This window comes from Salmo salar, chromosome 12, assembly GCF_965601325.2.
Source record: "Salmo salar chromosome 12, fSalSal1, whole genome shotgun sequence".
Lineage (NCBI taxonomy): Eukaryota > Metazoa > Chordata > Actinopteri > Salmoniformes > Salmonidae > Salmo > Salmo salar.
This window is the reverse complement of record NC_138302.1, coordinates 52,718,154-52,739,437: the sequence shown is the minus strand read 5'-3', so window position 1 is coordinate 52,739,437 and position 21,284 is coordinate 52,718,154. Positions and strand designations below refer to the sequence as shown.

At 41.9% G+C, this 21,284-nt stretch overlaps 1 protein-coding gene across 3 annotated transcripts in view; it reads left to right on the top strand.

The window, feature by feature from the left end:
• Positions 1-21,284, top strand: part of slc2a9l2 (solute carrier family 2 member 9, like 2) — a 244,081-nt gene that overhangs the window by 6,798 nt on the left and 215,999 nt on the right. Inside the window, exons 1-2 of one of the 3 annotated variants that reach the window (XM_014131730.3) lie at positions 3,545-3,661; positions 13,319-13,430. In XM_014131730.3, coding sequence (XP_013987205.1) covers positions 13,347-13,430 — 84 coding nt within the window. In that variant the 5' untranslated portion in view covers positions 3,545-3,661; positions 13,319-13,346. 3 annotated transcript variants of the gene reach the window in all.

Genomic DNA, 21,284 nt, shown 5'->3' with positions numbered 1-21,284 from the left:
GGTTTTAAAGTCTCTAATACAGCCAATATTAAAAACAGTCAAATGCATTTGTGAATTCAATCACTTTAGCCAGACATATTGCAGTTTATTCATTGTTTAATTATTCAAGGCTCCCTTTGTTACTTTGTTTTATAACATTTTTTTTTGACTGTATTTAAAGACATGGACGACTTGTATGTAGTGTGATGACATGCACAAATGAATGAATGATTGATTGATATACTGTATATTGAAGTAGGCCTTTATGCCAATAAGTAAGTTAAGTTAAAACGGCTACAGTAAATAGGACTCTTAGGCCTACAGCTCCATGACACTTCAATAACTTAATTTCAATAAAAACCTTGAACCCACCTGTCCCAGACCTTTCCTAAATATGTGTATTTTACACTCAAGCAGTAGTCCTACATTGAATTAAATATCATAAAAGACAAAACCTTTCTGAGCATTTCTTCCTCAAAGCGCCATGAAGATCTGCTGCATCATATGCATATTAACAGTAGAATAGCCGGGGAACCAATAGCCGCCAGTCTAATAAATACATTTTTCATACACAATCACAAAGAAATCCATTTATATTTTGTTTAGCAAGGTCAAAAAACATGGTACTAAGACAATTTATTTCAAAAGAACAGAATAGCATGTTTTAAGATGTAAAGTCAGCAAAAAAAGAAACGTCCCTTTTTCAGGACCCTGTCTTTCAAAGATAATTTGTAAAAATCCAAATAACTTCACAGATCTTCATTGTAAAGGGTTTAAATACTGTTTCCCATGCTTGTTCAATGAACCATAAACGATTAATGACGGTCGTTAAGACACAGCTTAATAACGGTCGTTAAGACACAGCTTACAGACGGTAGGCAATTAAAGGTCACAGTTATGAAAACTTAGGGCACTAAAGAGGCCTTTCTACTGACTCTGAAAAACACAAAAAGAAAGATACCCAGGGTCCCTGCTCATCTGCGTGAACGTGCCTTAGGCATGCTGCAAGGAGGCATTAGGACTGCAGATGTGGCCAGGGCAATAAATTGCAATGTCCGTACAGTGAGACGCCTAAGACAGCGCTACAGCGAGACAGGACGGACAGTTGATCGTCCACGCAGTGGCAGACCACGTGTAACAACACCTGCACAGGATCGGTACATGCGAACATCACACCTGCGGGACAGGTACAATCCCTCCATCAGTGCTCAGACTGTCCGCAATAGGCTGAGAGAGGCTGGACTGAGGGCTTGTAGGCCTGTTGTAAGGCAGGTCCTCGTCAGACATCACCGGCAACAACGTTGCCTATGGGTACAAACCCACCGTCGCTGGACCAGACAGGACTGGCAAAAAGTGCTCTTCACTGACTAATCGCGGTTTTGTCTCACCAGGGGTGATGGTCAGATTCGTGTTTATCGTAAAAGGAATGAGCGTTACACCGAGGCCTGTACTCTGGAGCGGGATCGATTTGGAGGTGGAGGGTCCGTCATGGTCTTGGGCGGTGTGTCACAGCATCATCGGACTGAGCTTGTTGTCATTGCAGGCAAACTCAACGCTGTGCGTTGCAGGGGAGACATCCTCCTCCCTCATGTGGTACCCTTCCTGCAGGCTCATCCTGACATGACCCTCCAGAATGACAATGCCACCAGCCATACTGCTCGTTCTGTGCGTGATTTCCTGCAAGGCAGGAATGTCAGTGTTCTGCCATGGCCAGCAAAGAGCCCGGATCTCAATCCCATTGAGTACGTCTGGGACCTTTTGGATCGGAGGGTGAGGACTAGGGTCATTCCCCCCAGAAATGTCCGGGAACTTGCAGGTGCCTTGGTGGAAGAGTGGGGTAACATCTCACAGCAAGAACTGGCAAATCTGGTGCAGTCCATGAGGCGGAGATGCACTGCAGTACTTAATGCAGCTGGTTGCCGCACCAGATACTGACGGTTACTTTTGATTTTGACTCCTCCCCTTTGTTCAGGGATACATTATTCAGTATCTGTTAGTCACATGTCTGTGGAAATTGTTCCGTTTATGTCTCAGTTGTTGAATCTTGTTATGTTCATTCAAATATTTACACATGTTAAGTTTGCTATAAAATAAACGCAGTTGACAGTGAAAGGATGTTTCTTTTTTTTGCTGAGTATATTTATCTGTGGTATCGTAGCTGAAGCTATGGCTGCGCCATGTCAATGAAATGAACTTGTTCATTCAGCAGACATCACATGATTATTTTCCCCAGCCCTTTACAATATTAATATGAGGGAATATAACAGAATACAATAGAAAGGATATTTTCCCCAAATCGGTATTTGCTGATTGTCATCAGTAGGTATGGAGCTGTGGTTATTCTAGGAAAACAGTTATATTTTGAATAAGAGACAATCTATAAAACTTTTTGTGTTGTTTGGCAAAACCAGGTTCATTAAAAACGTTGGAATGTGCTCTTTCGGATAGGGTATAGCAATCAAAATGTCTGGCCTGCATGGACCTCTGTAGGATTATTTGGAAATGTAAGCAGTCAATAACAAGCTTCATAAAGACACCATCAAAGATGCCCTCTGATGGTCAAACTAGCATTAATGGCAACAATGGCTGAAAGTAAAATACTATGAAGGTATGCACTCCAGCATGCCATAACATTCCGCAGCATTCCGCAAGCTTTGCTGCAGTATTTTAAATGAGGACCCACTGCTACCTGCACAATAACCTCGTATGGGGTTACTGACCACAATCCATTTAATTCATATTAGGAAGTGTTGATTATTTTTGCCTTGGGGAGAGCACAGTGCATGGAAGAAAACATAGCTTCGAGAAGAAGTGCTGGAGGTGCTGCAGATACATTTAAATAGGTTTATATAATTTCTCCTGTTTGTACAGAAATAAATGAAATAATTGAAACTAATACACCAGAGAGCTTTTTTTATGTTGTGGATTGTGTTTTATCACATCACGAGCGCATGGGCCTACTTTCAGGAAGCCTGCAATTGGGCAGCATGTGTGGTAAATATCAAACAGCTGATTGTTGAGTTGTGGCTGTCAATGTGGCTGTCAGTGAACAGCAAACAGCAGCTACAAGGCCTTTCACAATATTTCTAAATACAATTGTGGAAAAAACAGTTTGGATGAGTCAGTGCCACTGGAAAGTTTAAGGACTATGATTTCCTCCTCATATTGTACAATCTGTCTCTACACTTCCATCGGCCTATGCTATTGGTTGCATTTAAGACCGGGTCACTTGTTTAAACAATCTAATGCTCGAAACTTGGAAACCCATTGTAGAAAATGAGCTCAGAGTTTCCCGCTTGGAAAGTATCAGAATCAACCAATAGGAAGTTCTAAGCAAAAAAACATACTCAAATTGTAACTCAGAGGTTCCGACTTTCTGAGTTGTCTTGAACGCACAATCAGTAAACATATGTCAGTGTCAGAATGTGTGGGCAAGTGTACGTCAGATTATTAAAATTATTTTCATGTATTGTAACTTTAAATGTTTCAACTTCCATACTAGGCCTGTCTGCGTGGGTTTGCTTACAGTGATTTCCTCAGTCAGTGCCTGTTAATCATTTGTTAGGGGGGAGTATTAAGACTGTCTTTCAGGTACTGTCTCATTGTCAGCAGGATAGTTTAAGGGTCAGTGTTAGGTTCCCTCTTCCTCTGTATAAGCTGCTGGAAAATAGTCTTTGTGTGGGTAAGTTAAGTCAGTGACCTCATGTCACGTTCCTTCTCTGTGTCAATATAGAGAATGCATTAATAATCCGAGCCTTCAAAATTGCATGGGCATTTTAGAGGCTGTATTTGTTTTTAGTTTGATTTCCTATTGGCTAACCTTTGACCATGGCTTTGATTGTGTTTGGCTGGTAACAGCAGATGTTGTTTACAATCTGTACTATACAGTCCTTGATCAAATTCATAATCTTTGTTAAACACTTTCAAGTACTTGACATGAGTGTGATTTAGCATGCCCGGTACATTCAAACCAACGGAATAGTCCCACACAATGGTCGAGCTAGGCTAAAATAAGCAAAATTATTTGACATTTGATATTATGTTAGGTGTGATATTACATGAGAACAAGAACATTTACCAGAAATATCTTTTGGTTTAAAGGGGGGCTATACTCATCGATTCCGCCTGGGTTTTTCTACTGCTCATGAAGAAAAACGAGATTTGCGTCATAGTGGTGTGGTTCGATGTAGGTGTGTTATGTTTGCTATGTTGTACCCTGGTAGTTATTGTTGTTTGTCCCTCTTGAGTCACGGTAGCAACATTTCTCCCTCAAAATAGTCAGAATGAAGCTAAGATAAATTAAGAAATCTGTCATTAATACTGACTTTTCTGCAGAGGAGGTCTTAGTTGCACAATTTTACATCTAACTAAGGTGTTTGGTGCAGTATTTCTCAAGTTGAAATATGTGCGTGAAAAGTCAGTGCACTGCAGACAGCATCGAGTCAGCTGCTGCTGCGCTCAGGACTGATTTATGAGAACATGTCTACAACTTCATTAGCAAGCTGTCAAACTATCCTAAATAAAGCACAAGCTACACGCCGTTTATCAGTGCCCAAAATAAGTTCCATCTCTGTGTTCGTCAATGAAGCTAGCTAGTAGCAAGCAGGCACATTTAGCAGGCAGGCCACGTTAGCTAATCACCTTATCAAGTCACTGGCAACTTGTGTGACGATTTATTTTTACACACTATCTACAGTATTACTGGAGTATGCGTCTGTCTGGCAGTGTTTCATAGTGAGTCATGTTACAAAACAGGTCCAGTTTAATATCTTTCTGAGTTTTCTCTGGTTTTTGTAGAAACACCTGCAACAAGACACAGACATTTATTTAAGCTTTTTCCCCGAATCGAGAACAAAGAAAGCATCGCCAAGAGCAGGTTAGTTGGAAAATCTATGGCAGCGTTTTGTATAAGCTAAACTGTAATGTTGAGTATGGAAACATAGTTATCGCATATCTCATGTAACACACTGTTGATAAACTCCAGGATCATGGTTATTGTTTCAGTGACAGAATCACAAAATGATCTATGTAGATGTAGCGGATGGCTAAGCTAGTATCATGTGGTGGTTACCTTCCCAGGGACCGAAAGTAAGCCATTGATTGTATTGGACAAGAGGTTATGTTTGTGGATTTGTGAGTATGTTGCGTTATTGCAAGTGTCATATTGAATCCCTGAGCTGCTTGGCCATACATTTAACCTGCCTTTCTGGGTGTAAATTCAATTTCCAGCTTCTTATCCCACTGCTGAACCTTCAGACCTCCAACAGGGAGTCACCAAGCTACCATCGAGGAATGGGATAAGCCCCTTGCCTTGAGCTCTGCAATATTGGAAAAGTGTCTTGGTTACCAACAAAACAGATTGCCTATAAATTATCCTCTTGTTTTATGTTGCATTTTGTGGCTTGGTGGGGTACAGACTCTGTGCTGAATTACTTTTTGGAAACACCTTATTGCGAGTTTATCACTAATTGTGAGTTTATCAGTGTGTGTATATCAGGATTAGCATTGAAAATGTGACCAGCGGTCAGGAAATCAAGTAATAAAATGGCTGTAGATCATAATCTTTTTTTTTATGAAAAAAATGACAGTTAAACAGTTATGCTATGTGTTTGAGTAGTTAGATGAAATTCACAACGATTGTTTGATGGCAAACTTTCTGTACCGCTAACATTCACTTCCAGTCATTTTCCTCGCATTGCTAGTCCCATTTTTTAAAATTTCAATTTATGGGATATTAGAATCATCTTGTCCTAACCTGTATATTTTCGACCTAGAAGTCGCTACATGACGTTTTGCCATTGCCGCGAGGATGTCACAGCACCAATTTTCCTTGCTGCGGCACAACTGTAGTCCCCGATGTAGCGTTTTTGTCCCGTTGTAACGGGCGTCGTAAGGATTAGACCAAGGTGCAGCAGGAACGTGTATACTCATCTTCTTTATTACATTTAAAAGAAGGAAAAACAAACAAATCACGTATATAAAAAACAACGAATGCCATAAACCTGTCCTGTCCTGTCCTGTCCGCACAGACACAAAACAGGAGACAACTACCCACAAATCCCCATAGCACAAACAGCCCTATACATAGGACCTTCAATCAGAGGCAACGAGGAACAGCTGCCTCCAATTGAAGGTCAATCAACAAACCCTAAACATAGAAATAGAAAGACTAGACTGAACATAGAAATACACTAACATAGAACATAGACCAAAAACCCCAGAACACTCTAAACAAACACCCCTCTTACATAAGCACATAGACCAACAAACCCCGAGACACTCTAAACAAACACCCCCTGCCACGTCCTGACCAAACTACAATAACAAATAACCCCTTTTACTGGTCAGGACGTGACACCCATCTCTTGCCGCACTCTGCTCCGTTCATAGAAATATAATTAATAAAAAGGGCCTGGAAGCTCTCACCCTGGAAATTTGATTAGTTAACTCATGGGTACACTCGCAATGGCTGCCTAGTATTGTAATGCAATAATTTCCATGGTAATTTGGAATGTTCTATCATAATGCTGTATTGCCATGGTAATGTATTTTTCATTAAATTGACTTAACAAATCACTGCACAGATTGAAGGGTACACTTCCTGCTTGGGTCTAAGATGTATTTAGGAAGGTTAAGGCAAGGAAAGCATTTAATGCGGACGCGTTAGAAAATAAACAAATTCATGGTACAAGCTCCATTGATAACTACTAGCGTCATTGCTAACTAGTAAAGCTGGAACACGAATTGCAAATAGTTATGGGATACTAGAATCCTCTTGTCTTAACCTGTATATTTTGAACCTAGGCACGGGTACACTCAAAATGGCTGCCAGTCCACCCATTATGCCACCATTGACTTGAATGAAGATGCTCTTTCTATTCCGTTGCTGTGACTTCTGTTGCACAGACAGCTTCTCTTTTGCACAGACAACACTCTCTTTTGCGGCAGAATTGAATAGTTGCTAAATGCAATCAAAATTATAGAACTCCTTCCCAAAGACAGCCTGAAAAGTACCTGAATTTGCTGCTAGCCTCTTTTACCAATAAAAGTAGCTGGAGGGGTCTGAAAACTTGCTAAATATAGCGACAAAGTCGCTAAATTGGCAACACTGCATGAGCCACATGAGTTAGCATAATTTCAATAAACATTCTACATTACCATGGAAATTATTGCATCGCAATACCAGGCAGCCATTGTGAGTGTACACATGAGTTTACCAGTGAAATTGCCAGGTTCCAAGCCTGTTCTATTCATTGTATTTCTATGGTGTACACTGCTGTTTCTGAAGCCATAATTAATGCTTACATAAGTACATGTAAAACTAACTTACTAGAGAAACTACTCTGTTAACTTTCTGATTCAAAGTAACACATTTGCTAATTGCTAGAAGGTGCCAGTTAGTCGTCTAGTTGTCTTATTATAATTTTTTAAATAAAAATAGAGGGGAAAGAGTGTTGCACATGTCACCAATAATATCCGTACTATGAGGAGATTCAGTGGCGGATTTAGGTATAGGTAACATGGGCAGCCGCCCAGTGCGGCATCTTGCCGGGGGCGGCATGGGGCGCCCGCACAAAAAAAGAAAAAAAATTGGAATGGTGACATTTGCATGATTGGTTTTCTATCGCTTATTTGCACGTCACGTCAATGATATCATGTCACCGTGTGGGACTGTGGGTCAATTAACCTTGTTGGAGTGGGTGCCCTGATTCTAGTTTGTGAGCTAGGCAGGCTACTGCCTGGGAAGGTCTCCCACTCAGAAGTACGAGATGGGGAGGGGGCGGGGTAGGTTGACCTCAGGTCTCCCCACTGGAAGCCTGAGGTAGGGGGAGAGGGGGAATCTATCAAATAGCGCACCTCTAACTTTGTACACTAGTAATGCAATTAGTAGTGCAATTAGTTGTGCAATTTAGTTTGTGTGTTTCTTGTCTTCTTTATAAGTGTGTTATTCTATTTGTGTATTTGTGTGTGTGTTGGGGCGGCAGGTAACCTAGTGGTTAGAGCGTTGGGCCAGTAACCGAAAGGTTGCTGGATTGAATCCCCGGGCTGACAAGATAAAAATCTGTTGTTCTGCCCATGAACAAGACAGACTGTTACCCGGTAGGCCATCATTGTAAATAAGAATTTGTTCTTAACTGACTTGCCTAGTTAAATGAAGATTAAATAAATAAAATATAGGATTTGTGCAATTTAGTTTTATTTGTGTAATCATTCGTAATAATTTGATTCTCATTTTATTTCTATTTATATACTACAATTTGTTTCTATTTGTCATTGTTACTTCTTTTTGATATTTATGAGTCTTATTTTTGTATATATTTTTATTTATATCGTTTTAAATGTTATGATTATTTATTTTCGTTGTTCCAAATGTTTGAATGTTGGGGGGGGCGCTGAAGGGGGGGTTCGCCCAGGGAACCATACAAGCCAGAACCGCCACTGAGGAGATTTGATGTAAAGTCCTTCTTTTTAACGCACATGCACATACATTTTTCGTTGTTCCTTTTCCATACAATCCATTATGTACAATTGCACTAAAAATGATTTGAATAATGCACATTTTTAAATCCCAGCAGTCTTTAAAAAGACATTCTGGAGTAAAAGGTTTTCAATAGTTGTTTTTAATTCATAAAAATACAAAAATCATTGGAATATAATATTTGAATGGAATATAACTAATAACATTAAATAACATTAGAATTGAACATTTAATAACTGACTTAACTAATTAATTCTCTCTTATGCTCTGCTATTGCGCGATTCTAATTTGTACATATGTCACAAATAAAGCTATCCCCTGTAAAATTGTAGCACAACTCATGAGTCCACTCCCCCTGCCAGTCCTGACAGTGACTCCTAAGGAACCTCCCCAGCTCCTGGTTGGTCCTCTCCACCTGCCCGTTGGACTGAGGCCTGTACACGGATGTGAGGCTGGCCGTGGACCCCAGCTTCTCACCATTCCCGTGATGAAAATTGGGGGCCATGGTCGGAGATTATGTAATTGGGAAGACCTGCTGAAACAGTGCCTTAGCAACCTGGAGAACAGTAGGGAGACCAGAGAGAGGGATAAAACGCAGGATTTGGAGAATTTTTCCACAACAACCATAACAGTGATGAATCCATCAGACGGGGAAGATTAGTAACAAAATCTATGGACAGATAGGACCAAGGCCACTGAGGCATGAGAAGGGGAAGAGTTTCCCTGCTGAAGCGTGCCGGGAGATTTGGTTTGAGCACATACGGAGCAGGAGTAGACGTAGCGGGCGATGTCCTTTGCCAAGGTGGGCCACCAGTACTTAGCAGAGATGGATTGAATGGTGCGGGTGATACCTGGGTGTCCAGCGGCAGGGGATGTATGCGCCCAGGTCAACAGCCGATCCCTTACCTCCGTGGGAACGTAGGTGCACTCCGGAGGGCAGGTAGCAGGCGTGGGTTCCCTCTCCAGAGCCTGGTGGATCTCCACGTCTACATCCCAGAGCACGGGGGCAACAATTTGGGAGGGCAGAATGATGGGCGCACTCAGGACAGGAACCTCTCCTGAATCGTGGAGATGGGACATGGTATCAGCTATGATGTTCTTTGAACCTGGGCGGTATGACAGGATGAAGTTGAATCTAGTGAAGAAAATGGCCCATCTTGCTTGGTGTGGGTTCAGCCACCTTGCTGTCCGTATGTACTCCAGGTTCCGATGGTTGGTGAGGATGAGAAATGGGTCCTTAGTGCCCTCAAAACAGTGTCTCCACTCCTCTAGTGCCAACTTCATCGCCAGGAGCTCCCAGTTGCCGACGTCATAGTTCCTCTCTGCATGAGACAGTTTTTTTTATAGTATGCACATGGATACAATTTTTGTGGGTTACCTTGGTGTTGTGACAGGACAGCCCCCACGTCCACTTCTGAGGCATCCACCTCCACCACAATGGGCAGCGTAGGATCTGGGTTTGAGCAACGGGCGGAGGGGAAATGCCCACTCAGTAGACGGAAGGCCTCATCGGCTGCAGGATTCCCACCAACTTACGGGGGCCACCCTTGAGGAGAGAGGTGAGGCGATGGAGCTGAAGTTTTTAATGAAGTGGCGGTAGAAACCCCAAAACCGTTGTAGTCCCTTTATGGTGGTTGGGACTGGCCATGACCTGACTGCCTCAATTCTTCCTCTTATCCATAACCACTCCCTGCTGGCTGATCTGGTATCCCAAGGAGACAGCGGCCTGATGGTACTGGCACGTCTTTGCTTTGTTTTCTGAATAGGCAGTATTCTGTAATGTATATGCTGGGAGTCAGGAAGCAGGTGCAGAAGGTGAGTTTAATAATAAGAATCATGAAGATAAACAAGACAGGAGAAGCATACAGAACGTGACCAAAAAACAATACTGCCTGATGACAGGCTACAAAGGGCTAAATAAAGGGAGAGTAATAAGGGTGATGATGAAGTCCAGGTGTGCGTAATGATGGGGAGCAGGTGTGCGTAATGATGATTCCAGGGCCGATGGTTAGTAGACCGGCAACGTCGAACGCCGGAGCGGGAGTAGGCATGACAGTTCCAAACTTCTTCCATTTAAGAATGATGGAGGCCACTGTCTTCTTGGGGACCTTCCATGCTGCAGAAATGTTTTGGTACCCTTCCCCGGATCTGTGCCTCGATACAATCCTGTCTCGGAGCTCTACAGACAATTCCTTTGACCTCATGGCTTGGTTTTTCCTCTGACATGCACTGTCAACTGTGGGACCTTATATAGACAGGTATGTGCCTTTCCAAATCATGCCCAATTAATTTAATTTACCACATGTGTACTCCAATCAAGTTGTAAAAACATCTCAAGGATGATCAATTGAAACAGGATGCACCTGAGTTCAATTTCGAGTCTCATAGCAAAGGGTCTGAATACTTATGTAAATAAGGTATTTCTGTTTTTGATTTTTTTTAAATAAATTAGCAAAAATGTCTGAACTGTTTTTGCTTTGTCATTATGGGGTATTGTGTATAGATTATTGACATTTTATTTTATTTAATCCATTTTAGAATAAAGGCTGTAACATAACAAAATGTGGAAAAAGTCAAGGGGTCTGAATACTTTCTGAATGCACTGCATATGACATAAAATGCTATGTAAAATAGCTAAAAGACTATAAAGTAACATTAACTGTAAAGCTATCAGTCACCAGTGGAAGCATTTACAACTGCAATTAAGTTACATTATATTTTTGTATGTATTTTATGTCAGACACATTCATGGCCAGTTACCCCCTAGGAAGGGGAGGCGAGTTTCCCCCAACACACTCATCCAACCTATTACTACTTTAATCATAAATTATCTACATTTTTGTCTCTAAACATGTGGATTATTTATCTTCAGGCTTTCCTTCTTGTATATTTAAACAATTATAGATCTAACTTCATTGGAATATATCTGCAACATTTTCAAAATGCATATATTTTTTAATCAACTTACCACAAAATCGTTTTGTTAAAACCACTCCAAAAGTTGTGATGACACAGATGACATTTTTTGTTGAGCAGTGGCAGCCAGGGAAAGTTTTGGGGAAATAATTTGGTGACATTTTGTGGTCTTAAGGTGAATTACACGAGGGGGGGCTAGTTACCCCCTGGTACCCTATATAATACATAAAATACATTTTTAAAATTGGTGTAGGGAGGCAATACACATTGGACCAGTGCCAGGAGCTCATATTTGGACCAAAATGGGCCCAATGGAGGAAGCCGATGCAAAGTGTGGGCTTATTGAGGCAAGATATGGGTGCTAATACTAGGGCAATAAGTAGCCTAAATACGCATGTCATTCTTAAAATTTGATGGATGTGAGGAGGAGACCAAATAGTATTTTAACAGTACACAAACCAAAAGTTACTTTAGATTGTATTTGACTACTAAAAAAAGAATGTATATGCAAAAAAATGTCCATTAAAAGCCTATGTTTTTTTTATACAATTGATGGGCTGATTCCTAATTCGATACACCATGCATCTAACTCAGAATTCCTGCCTACCTACCATTGGCTATCATTCCCTCTATGTTCCATGTAGGTCGGAGTCACTACAGAGTAACTGAATAGTTATTTTCCTATTCTTATCAGTTATTTAAACAGTTATTTAAACAATGTGGCTTATATTAAAAGTACGCTCAGCAATCTGGCGAAGATGCAGAAAGTAAACAGCATATTGGGTCAATTTCCTCAACTACTGTAAGAGCGTTGAGCTGTTTTTGTCCTGTGGTTCCCACGCCGTAGGAGAGTGAAGTAAACCCTAGCAGGTACTGTGTGACTGAGAGCGAAGTCTTAGATCTCGCTCATCTCAATATCTGCCGGGCTGCTTGTGGCAATGTCATTTCGTGGAATCTACCTGTAAATACACAGTCTTGTCAGGGCAAGGTTGTTGAGGATGGGATGTTATATCCAATGAATGCTTATTCTTTGAGTATCAGTATAAAGCAAGTTGGATTTAGAGTTGTCGTAAACATCCCAGGCTGTCTAGCAGCATGGGTGTAAAGACAGATGATGGTGCGCATCAAAAACCAATTACAGGGAAGTGATGGGAAGCAGAATTGGAGGCTTACACCTCCCATGTAGAATTCATGAATCAATTCCACCCCTAGTCTGGCAGGAAGGAACTATGATAAGTGCAATATACTGTCCACCACCAGATGGCAGACTGACTTTACCTCTCTTTCGTCATCCATAACTTGTCAACCACAGAGTAACCAAGGATTGTGTGGTTCAGTTGGTTATTTTTAGAACCGTGTTATACAGTCTAGGTCACTCAAACTCATCTCTGGACCTCGAAGCCAGTTCCATTGCTTTTTTCCATTGTTACCCTCTAACCAGGGACTGATTTAGACCTAGCACAAAAAAAACCAGAAGGCCCCGGATCTCATAGGGAAAGAGTTATCAAAAATGGCTTCTTGACATTTCCAGGCTAAGGAAAGCACAATATCTTTCTCCTGCCATTGCTGTGAGCAATTATGTCTGAGCTAGTATCCAGTTGCGTTTCTTTTTGTTCCGGTTGCACATACTATCCATTTTCTTTTTGAAGGAAATTGATTCAATTGTGCATGCTCACAGGTCAGGAAAAGTGTTTTATCTTCACCTGGAAACTTCCTGGTTTGATCGAATAGAAACTTCTTGCACTTATCCACCTCATGATCTGCATTTTATACAGAGTTAGTGTGGGTGAAGCTGATGTTTAATTAATTTAATATCAGCACAGTAGTTTTCCTCTTTACAGACTGAGTCACAAGCTACTTCCCTAAAATCACTTTCCTTACCACACTGCTTGTCTCCATACATACTCCTTTGAACAGTATGAATAATGCCACATTTGACTTCAGTGTCATTTCAGTGTCTTAGAAGTAAAACATGGAAATGCGAGAGCAAACCGAAGATCCTGAAACGAACAACATCGAAAGTACTGAACCAGACCACAAGAAGTCAACAGAAAAGGTTAGTTGGTAATTTCTGGATCTTTTCAAAGGAGTCATACTGTATCTTCGTTTATGGCTTAGCACATGGTCGCTTATCACCATGTTGTGCAATCATTGTTTTTCAATCATTCATGTGTGAGGTTATGGGTGTACCTCACACCAATGTGGGTCATTGTTGTACAGTGTCTTCAGAAAGTCTTAACACCCCTTGACTTTTTCCACATTTTGTTGTGTTACAGCCTGAATTTTATGTGTGGGGTACAGAGATGAGGTAGTCATTAGAAATCATGTTAAACACTATTATTGCACAACAAGTGAGTCCATGCAACTTATTATGTGACTTTTTAGATTTGCAATAACAAAGGTGTTGAATACTTACTGACTCAAGACATATCAGCTTTTCATTTTCTATTAATTTGTAAAAATTTCAAAAAACTGAATTCCACTTTGACATTATGGGGTATTTATTGTGTGTAGGCCAGTGACAATCAATTTTAAATTCAGGCTGTAACACAACAAAATGTGGAAAAGTCAAGGGGTGTGACTACTTTCTGAAGGCACTGTACGTTTACACGTAATCTCAATGACCTATGTCATATTACAGTACACTTTGGATAACAAGGTTCATTCGGATTCTTCTCCACCATGACCCACTTACATGGGCTAATCAGATATTGGATGTGATGTGGTGTGGATTATCCACAGTTCAGAGTGTTTCTAATAGCTGGTTACATAACCACCTGTTTTAAGAAGCTATATTACCATGTGTGATCCGGATGGACCCAGACAGATATTCCTTAATGTACAACGTGCTCTATGCACACTCACTGGACTGTACCCACACACTCACACATACTACACTGACACTCCAACACACACACACACAATTGCCTAGTCACTTATACCCCTACCCACAGTGCTTTCAGAAAGTATTCATACCCTTTGACTTAATACACATTTTGTTGTTACAGCCTGAACTCAAAATGGATTAAATCGATTTTTTTTCCTCACCCATCTACACACAACACCCCATAATGACAAAGTGAAAACAGGTATTTAGAAATGTTAGCAAATGTATTGAAAATTAAATACAGAAATATTTAATTTACATAAGTATTAACACCCCTGAGTCAATACTTTGTAGAAGCACCTTTAGCAGCGATTACAGCTGCGAGTCTTTCTAAGTCTGTAAGAGCTATCAACATGAATTTTGCAACATTCTTCTCAGAATTGTTCAAGCTCTGTCAAATTGGTTGTTGATCATTGCTAGACAACCATCTTTAGGTCTTGCCATAGTTTTTCAAGTAGATTTAAGTCAAAATTGTAACTCGGCCACTCAGAAACATTCACTGTCTTCATGGTAAACAACTCCAGTGTAGATTTGGCCTTGTGTTTTAGGTTATTGTCCTGCTGAAAGGTGAATTAATTTCCCAGTGTCTGGTGGAAAGCAGACTGAACCAGGTTTTCCTCTAGGATTTTGCCTGTGCTTAACTCCATTACATTTCTTTTTTATCCTGTAAAACTCCCCAGTCCTTGCTTGAAAATATGGAGAGTGGTACTCAGTATTATGTTTGGGGCAAATCCAATACAACACTTTGTATTCAGGACAAAAAGTTTGTTGCTTTGCCATATTTTTTGCAGTATTACTTTTGTGCCTTGTTGCAAACAGGATGCATGTTTTGTAATATTTTTATTCTGTACAGGCTTCCTTCTTTTCACTCTGTCAATTAGGTTAGTATTGTGGAGTAATCCACCCTCAGTTTTCTCTTATCACAGCCATTAAACTGTTTTAAAGTCCCAATTGGCCTCATGGTGAAATCCCTGAGCGGTTTCCTTCCTCTCTGGCAACTGAGTTAGGAAAGACGCCTGTATCGTTTTAGTGACCGGGTATATTGATACACCATCCAAATTGTAATTAATAACTTCACCATGCTCAAAGGGATATTCCCTATTATTGCACACAGAGTGAGTCCATGCAACTTATTTCATTTAAGTACATTTTTACTCCTGAATGTATTTAGGCTTGCCATAAGAATGGGGTTGAACTCAAGACATTTCAGCTTTTCATTTGTAATTAATTTGTAAAAATTTCGAAAAATAGAATTCCATTTTGACGTTATGGGTTACTGTTGTTGTGTGTAGGCCAGTGACCCAAAAAAATCAAAATTTAATCAATTATAAAATCAGGCTGTAGTACAACAACATGTGGAAAATGTCAAAGGGTGTGAATACTTTATGAAGGCATATTACCTCAAATACCTCAATTACCTCATGCCCCTTGACATTGACTCAGTACCTGTGCTCCATGTACAGTGCCTTGCAAAAATATTCACCCCCCTTGGCATTTTTCCTATTTTGTTGCATTACAACCTGTAATTTAAATATTTTTATTTGGATTTCATGTAATGGACATACACAAAATAGTCCAAATTGGGGAAATGAAAAAAATTACTTGTTTCAAAAAAACTAAAATGGAAAAGTGGTGCGTGCATATGTATTCACCCCGTTTGCTATGAAGCCCCTAAATAAGATCTGGTGCAACCAATTACCTTCAGAAGTCCCATAATTAGTTAGATTGCACACAGGTGGACTTTAAGTGTCACACGATCTGTCACATGATCTCAGTATATATACACCTGTTCTGAAAGACCCCAGAGTCTGCAACACCACTAAGCAAGGGGCACCACCAAGCAAGCTGTTACGCCCGTTGTTGGAATGAGACCAAGGCGCAGCGTGCGTAGAGTTCCACATCATTTAATAAATGAAACTCACCAAAACAAATACAGACGCAAACAAAACGTAAAGTAATGTTGTGCTCACAGGCACTACACAAAAACAAGATCCCACAATCACAGGTGGGAAAAAGGGCTGCCTAAGTATGATCCCCAATCAGAGACAACGATAAACAGCTGCCTCTGATTGGGAACCATACTAGGCCAACAAAGAAATAGAAACATAGATATTCCCACCCAAGTCACACCCTCTTCTAACAAAATAGTGAATAAAAAAGGCTCTCTAAGGTCAGGGCGTGACACAAGCGGCACCATGAAGACCAAGGAGCTCTCCAAACAGGTCAGGGACAAAGTTGTGGAGAAGTACAGATCAGGGTTGGGTTATAAAAAAATATCCGGAACGTTGAACATCTCACGGAGCACTATTAAATCCATTATTAAAAAATGGAAAGAATATGGCACCACAACAAACCTGCCAAGACAGGCCCGCCCACCAAAACTCACGGACCAGGCAAGGAGGGCATTAATCATAGGCAACAAAGAGACCAAAGATAACCGTGAAGGAGCTGCAAAGATCCACAGCGGAGATTGGAGTATCTGTCCATAGGACCACTTTAAGCCGTACACTCCACAGAGCTGGGCTTTACAGGAGAGTGGCAAAATGTTGTATCAAGACTACCTAAATGTGCCTAATTTGTTTATTAATAACTTTTCATGTTCAAAATAGTGCACTCTCCTCAAACAATAGCATCATATTCTTTCACTGTATTATTTCACTGTAATAGCTACTGAAAATTGGACAGAGCAGTTAGATTAACGAGAATTTAAGCTTTCTGCCAATATCAGATGTCCTGGGAAATGTTCTTGTTACTTACATCCTCATGCTAATCGCATTAGCCTACATTAGCTCAACCGTCCTGTGGAAGGGACACCGATCCCGAAGAAGTTTTAAAGAAAAAAGAAGCAAACACGTTTGGTGTTTACCAAAAAGGCATGTGGGAGACTCCCCAAACAAATGGAAGAAGGTACTCTGGTTAGATGAGACTAAAATTGAGCTTTTTGGCCAACAAGGAAAACGGTGTCTGGCGCAAACCCAACACCTTCCATCACACTGAGAACACTATCCCCACAGTGAAGCATGGTGGTGACAGCATCATGCAGTGGGTAGGTTTTTCATCGGCAGGGACTGGGAAACTCGTCAGAATTGAAGGAATGATGGATCGCGCTAAATACAGGGAAATTCTTGAAGGAAACCTGTTCCAGTCTTCAAGAGACTTGAGACTGGGATGGAGGTTCACCTTCCAGCAGGACAATGACCCTAAGCATACTGATAAAGCAACACTCGAGTGGTTTAAGGGGAAACATTTAAATGTCTTGGAATGGTTTAGTCAAATTCCAAGATGGCGTAGCAGTCAGACGTCTTTTTCTTTGTCTTGTCTCGTCCCATGTATATATTTTTTTCTTCGCATTCTTTTTAATATTTTTCCTAAACCTCAACTTCAAAATACTCTCCTGCAACCCGCCTCACCCAATGTGGTGTGGATCTGTTTTTTTTATAAAGTATTTCTATTTACCTCCGAACTGGAATACCTCAACTGAAGTTAGCTAGCTAACTAGCTATCAACTATCAGTCAGGTAACCTTTAGCTCGGAAAGCTCTCACCAGTTCGTACAACGCATTTCAAACCAGAGCATACCGGACATATTTTTCTCTCCATATCCCCGGATACCTACCGCGAACTCTGAACCCTTTCATCTGGATCATGGCAGCTAGCTAACCACAACCCGGGTTGACTACTCCTGGCTAACGTTTCCGTCCCGGAGCAAGCACCAACTAGCCTGGGGCTAGCCCATGCTAGACCCATCTCCCGGCTAGGGCTCCTGGGCTACTCCTGAAGCCCACTCCTTGGCTACAATATCCGGACCCTTTCTACTGCCAGTATGGGGCACGGAACCCTGCTGATCCTTCACGACTGGAATACCGACATAATCTGCCCGAGGATCCCAACAGGCCCCTCAGGCGCGACGTCCCCTGCTAGCTATCTATAGCATATTGGACTGTTAGCTGATCCACCGGCCAGTTTCTTGGACCACTATACCCATTTTGCCAATTGGACTTGGACCCCTCTGCTACTTGGAACCCTACTAACTCCACGACTGGTCTATCGACGTCACCTCACAAGGAGGCAAAAACAGACTTTTCCCCCATCGCGACGTCCCTCTAAGGTCCTTATGCTAGCTTGCTAGCCCTGGCCTGCTAACTGCTAGCTTGCTAGCCCCGGCCTGCTAACTGTCTGAATCGCCGTGTCCCCAGCCAGCCCAACCACTCACTGGACCCATACGATCCCTTGGCTACGCATGCCTCTCCCTAATATCACTATGCCTTGTCCATTACTGTCCTGGTTAGTGATTACTGTCTTATTTCACTGTAGAGCCTATAGCCCTGCTCAATATGCCTTAACCAACCATGTTGTTCCACCTCCCATATATGCGTTGACATCACCTGGTTTAAACGTCTCTAGAGACTATATCTCTCTCTTCATTACTCAATGCCTAGGTTTACCTCCAATGTACTCTCTTCCTACCATACCTTTGTCTGTACATTATGCCTTGAATCTATGCTATCGTACCCAGAAACCTGCTCCCTTTACTCTCTGTTCCGAAAGTGCTAGACGGCCAGTTCTTTTAGCCTTTAGCCGTACCCTTATCCTACTTCTCCTCTGTTCCTCTGGTGATGTAGAGCTTAATCCAGGACCTGCAGTGTTTATCTCCACTCCTACTCCCCAAGTGCTCTCATTTGTTGACTTCTGTAACCGTAAAAGCCTTCGTTTCATGCATGTTAACATTAGAAGTCTACTCCCTAAGTTAGCTTTATTCACTGCTTTAGCACATTCTGCCAACCCGGATGTCTTAGCCGTGTCTGAATCCTGGCTTAGGAAAACCACCAAAAACCCAGAAATTTCCATCCCTAACTATAACATTTTCCGCCAAGATAGAACTGCTAAAGGGGGCGGTAGCCTGCAGAGTTCTGTCAAACTATCCAGGTCTGTACCAAAACAATTCGAGCTTCTACTTCTAAAAATTCACCTTTCCAGACACAAGTCTCTCACCGTTGCCGCTTGCTATAGACCACCTTCTGCTCCCAGCTGTGCCCTGGACACCATATGTGAATTGATTGCTCCCCATCTATCTTCTGAGCTCGTGCTGCTAGGTTACCTAAACTGGGACATGCTTAACACCCCGGCCATCCTACAATCTAAGTTTGATGCCCTCAATCTCACACAAATGATCAATGAACCTACCAGGTACAACTCCAAATCCGTAAACACGGGCACCCTCATAGATATCATCCTAACTAACTCGCTCTCCAAATACACCTCTGCTGTCTTCAATCAAGATCTCAGCGATCACTGCCTCATTGCCTGCATTCGTAATGGGTCTGCGGTCAAACGACCACCCCTCATCACTGTCAAACGCTCCCTAAAACACTTATGCGAACAGGCCTTTCTAATTGACCTGGCCGGGGTATCCTGGAATGACATTGACCTCATCCCGTCAGTAGAGGATGCCTGGTTGTTCTTTAAAAGTGCCTTCCTCACCATCTTAAATAAGCATGCTCCATTCAAAAAATGTAGAACTATGAATAGATATAGCCCTTGGTTCACTCCAGAACTGTCTGCCCTTGATCAGCACAAAAACATCCTGTGGCGTTCTGCATTAGAATCGAATAGCCCCCATGATATGTAACTTTTTAGGGAAGTTAGGAACCAATATACACAGGCAGTTAGGAAAGCTAAGGCTAGCTTTTGCAAACAGAAATTTCCATCCTGTAGTACAAACTCAAAAAAAGTTCTGGGACACTGTAAAGTCTATGGAGAATAAGAGCACCTCCTCCCAGCTGCCCACTGCACTGAGGCTAGGAAACACTGTCACCACCGATAAATCCACAATAATTGAGAATTTCAATAAGCATTTTTCTATGGTTGGCCATGCTTTCCACCTGGCTACCCCTACCCCGGTCAACAGCCCTGCACTCCCCACAGCAACTCACCCAAACCTCCCCCACTTCTCCTTCACCCGAATCCAGATAGCTGATGTTCTGAAAGAGCGGCAAAATCTGGACCCCTACAAATCAGTCGGGCTAGACAATCTGGATCCTCTCTTTCTAAAATGATCTGCTGAAATTATTGCAACCCCTATTACTAGCCTGTTCAACCTCTCTTTCGTATCGTCTGAGATTCCCATAGATTGGAAAGCTGCTGCGATCATCCCCCTCTTCAAAGGGGGAGACACTCTAGACCCAATCTGCTACAGACCTATATCTATTCTACCCTGCCGTTCTAAGGTCTTTGAAAGCCAAGTTAACAAACAGATTACCGACTATTTCGAATCTCACCGTACCTTCTCTGCTATGCAATCTGGTTTCCGAGCTGGTCATGGGTACACCTCAGCCACGCTCAAGGTCCTAAACGATATCATAACCGCCATCGATAAGAGACATTACTGTGCAGCCGGATTCATCGACCTGGCTAAGGCTTTCGACTCTGTCAATCACAACATTCTTATTGGCAGACTCAACAGCCTTGGTTTCTCAAATGATTGCCTCGCTTGGTTCACCAACTACTTCTCCGATAGAGTTCAGTATGTCAAATCGGAGGGCCTATTGTCCAGACCTCTTGCAGTCTCTATGGGGGTGCCACAGGGTTCAATTCTCGGGCCGACTCTCTTCTCTGTATACATCAAGGATGTAGCACTCGCTGCTGGTGATTCTTTGAATCCACCTCTACCCAGACGACACCATTCTGTATACCTCTGGCCCTTCGTTGGACACTGTGTTAACTAACCTCCAGATGAGCTTCAATGCCATACATCTCTCCTTCCGTGGCCTCCAACTGCTCTTAAATGCAAGTAAAACTAAATGCATGCTCTTCAACCGATCGCTGCCCGCACCTGCCCGCCCATCCAGCATCACTACTCTGGACGGTTCTGACTTAGAATATGTGGACAACGACAAATCCCTAGGTGTCTGGTTAGACTGTAAACTCTCCTTCCAGACTCACATTAAACATCTCCAATCCAAAATTAAATATAGAATCGGCTTCCTATTTCACAACAAAGCATCCTTCACTCATGCTGCCAAAC